At 56.7% G+C, this 1,119-nt stretch overlaps 1 protein-coding gene across 1 annotated transcript; it reads right to left on the bottom strand.

The window, feature by feature from the left end:
• Positions 1 to 4: 4 nt before the first annotated feature.
• On the bottom strand, positions 5 to 1,114 carry LOC114071749 (protocadherin beta-15-like; the record flags this gene model as incomplete). Its single annotated transcript, XM_027909605.1, has 1 exon — positions 5 to 1,114. A coding segment is annotated over one exon (1,110 nt), but the record flags the coding sequence as incomplete, so codon positions are not given.
• Positions 1,115 to 1,119: the final 5 nt, after the last annotated feature.

Raw genomic sequence — 1,119 nt, 5'->3', positions numbered from 1 at the left:
TGTGGGTGGTAGTGAGAGGAGGGGACCCCGCGTCTGCTGCTGTCACGCTGAGGATATGCTGAGCCGTGTCCTCCCGGTCCAGCGCCCTCACAGTCACCAGCTCGTAGTAATTCTTATAGGCTGGCCGCAGGGAGAAGAAGAGCTGATGGTCGAGGGCACAGGACACCTTGCCGTTGGCGCCGGCATCCCTGTCCCTGACAGTGAAGAGGGCAACCACCGTGCCGGGCGCGGAGTTCTCGGCGAGGGGACTGCTGAAGGAACTGACCACCAGCTCGGGTGCATTGTCATTCACATCCAACACCTCCACCAACACCTTGCAGATTGCCGAGAGCCCCCCACCATCTGTGGCCCTCACACGGAGTTCGTGAGTCTGTGCTGCCTCAAAGTCCAGAGGCTTTGAGAGTTTAATTTCACCACTCTTGGGATCAATCTCAAACGCTGGGTTGCTCTGCTCCCCTGCTTGTCTGAATTGATAAGAAATGTCTCCGTTAATTCCTTCATCCTGGTCAGTTGCCAACACAGTCAAAATCACAGAGCCCTCTGGTGTGTTTTCCAAAACCCTTGCAAGGTACACCTCCTGTGTGAAGACTGGGGAGTTGTCGTTTGCATCCAGAACTATAATGTGAATTTGGGCGGTCCCACTCCTGGGTGGAGAGCCCCCATCCACAGCAATCACACTGAAATCCATCTCTGTCTGCTCCTCTCTGTCTAGGGGCTTTTCCAAAACAAGTTCAACGTATTTGTCATCGTCATTTCTACTGCCAAAGGAGACACTGAAGTGCTTGTTCTCTGGAGCAATTCTGTATGCCTGCACACTGTTGCTGCCAACATCAAGGTCCAGAGCACCCTCCAAAGGGAAACGAGAGCTCGGATCGCTCGTTTCGGGGATCTTAAAAGTGACTCGTTCCTCGGGGAAAACAGGCGAGTGGTCATTGATGTCGTCGAGGGTGACCTCGACCCGAAAGAACTGCAGCGGGTCGGCCAGCAGCAGCTCGAAGGGGAGCGTGCAGGTGTCGGCCTGGCCGCACAGCTGCTCCCGGTCCAGCCTGTCGGCCACGACGAGGCGGCCGCTGGCGCGGTCGAAGCGAAAATGCTGGCGGCCGTCCTCCGACACCAGGC

Source organism: Empidonax traillii, unplaced genomic scaffold, assembly GCF_003031625.1.
Source record: "Empidonax traillii isolate 1590-97213 ecotype Southwest subspecies unplaced genomic scaffold, ASM303162v1 scaffold2256:size49006, whole genome shotgun sequence".
NCBI classification, from domain to species: Eukaryota; Metazoa; Chordata; class Aves; order Passeriformes; family Tyrannidae; genus Empidonax; species Empidonax traillii.
The sequence above is the reverse complement of the archived record's forward strand: the minus strand, read 5'-3'. Positions and strand labels throughout refer to the sequence as shown.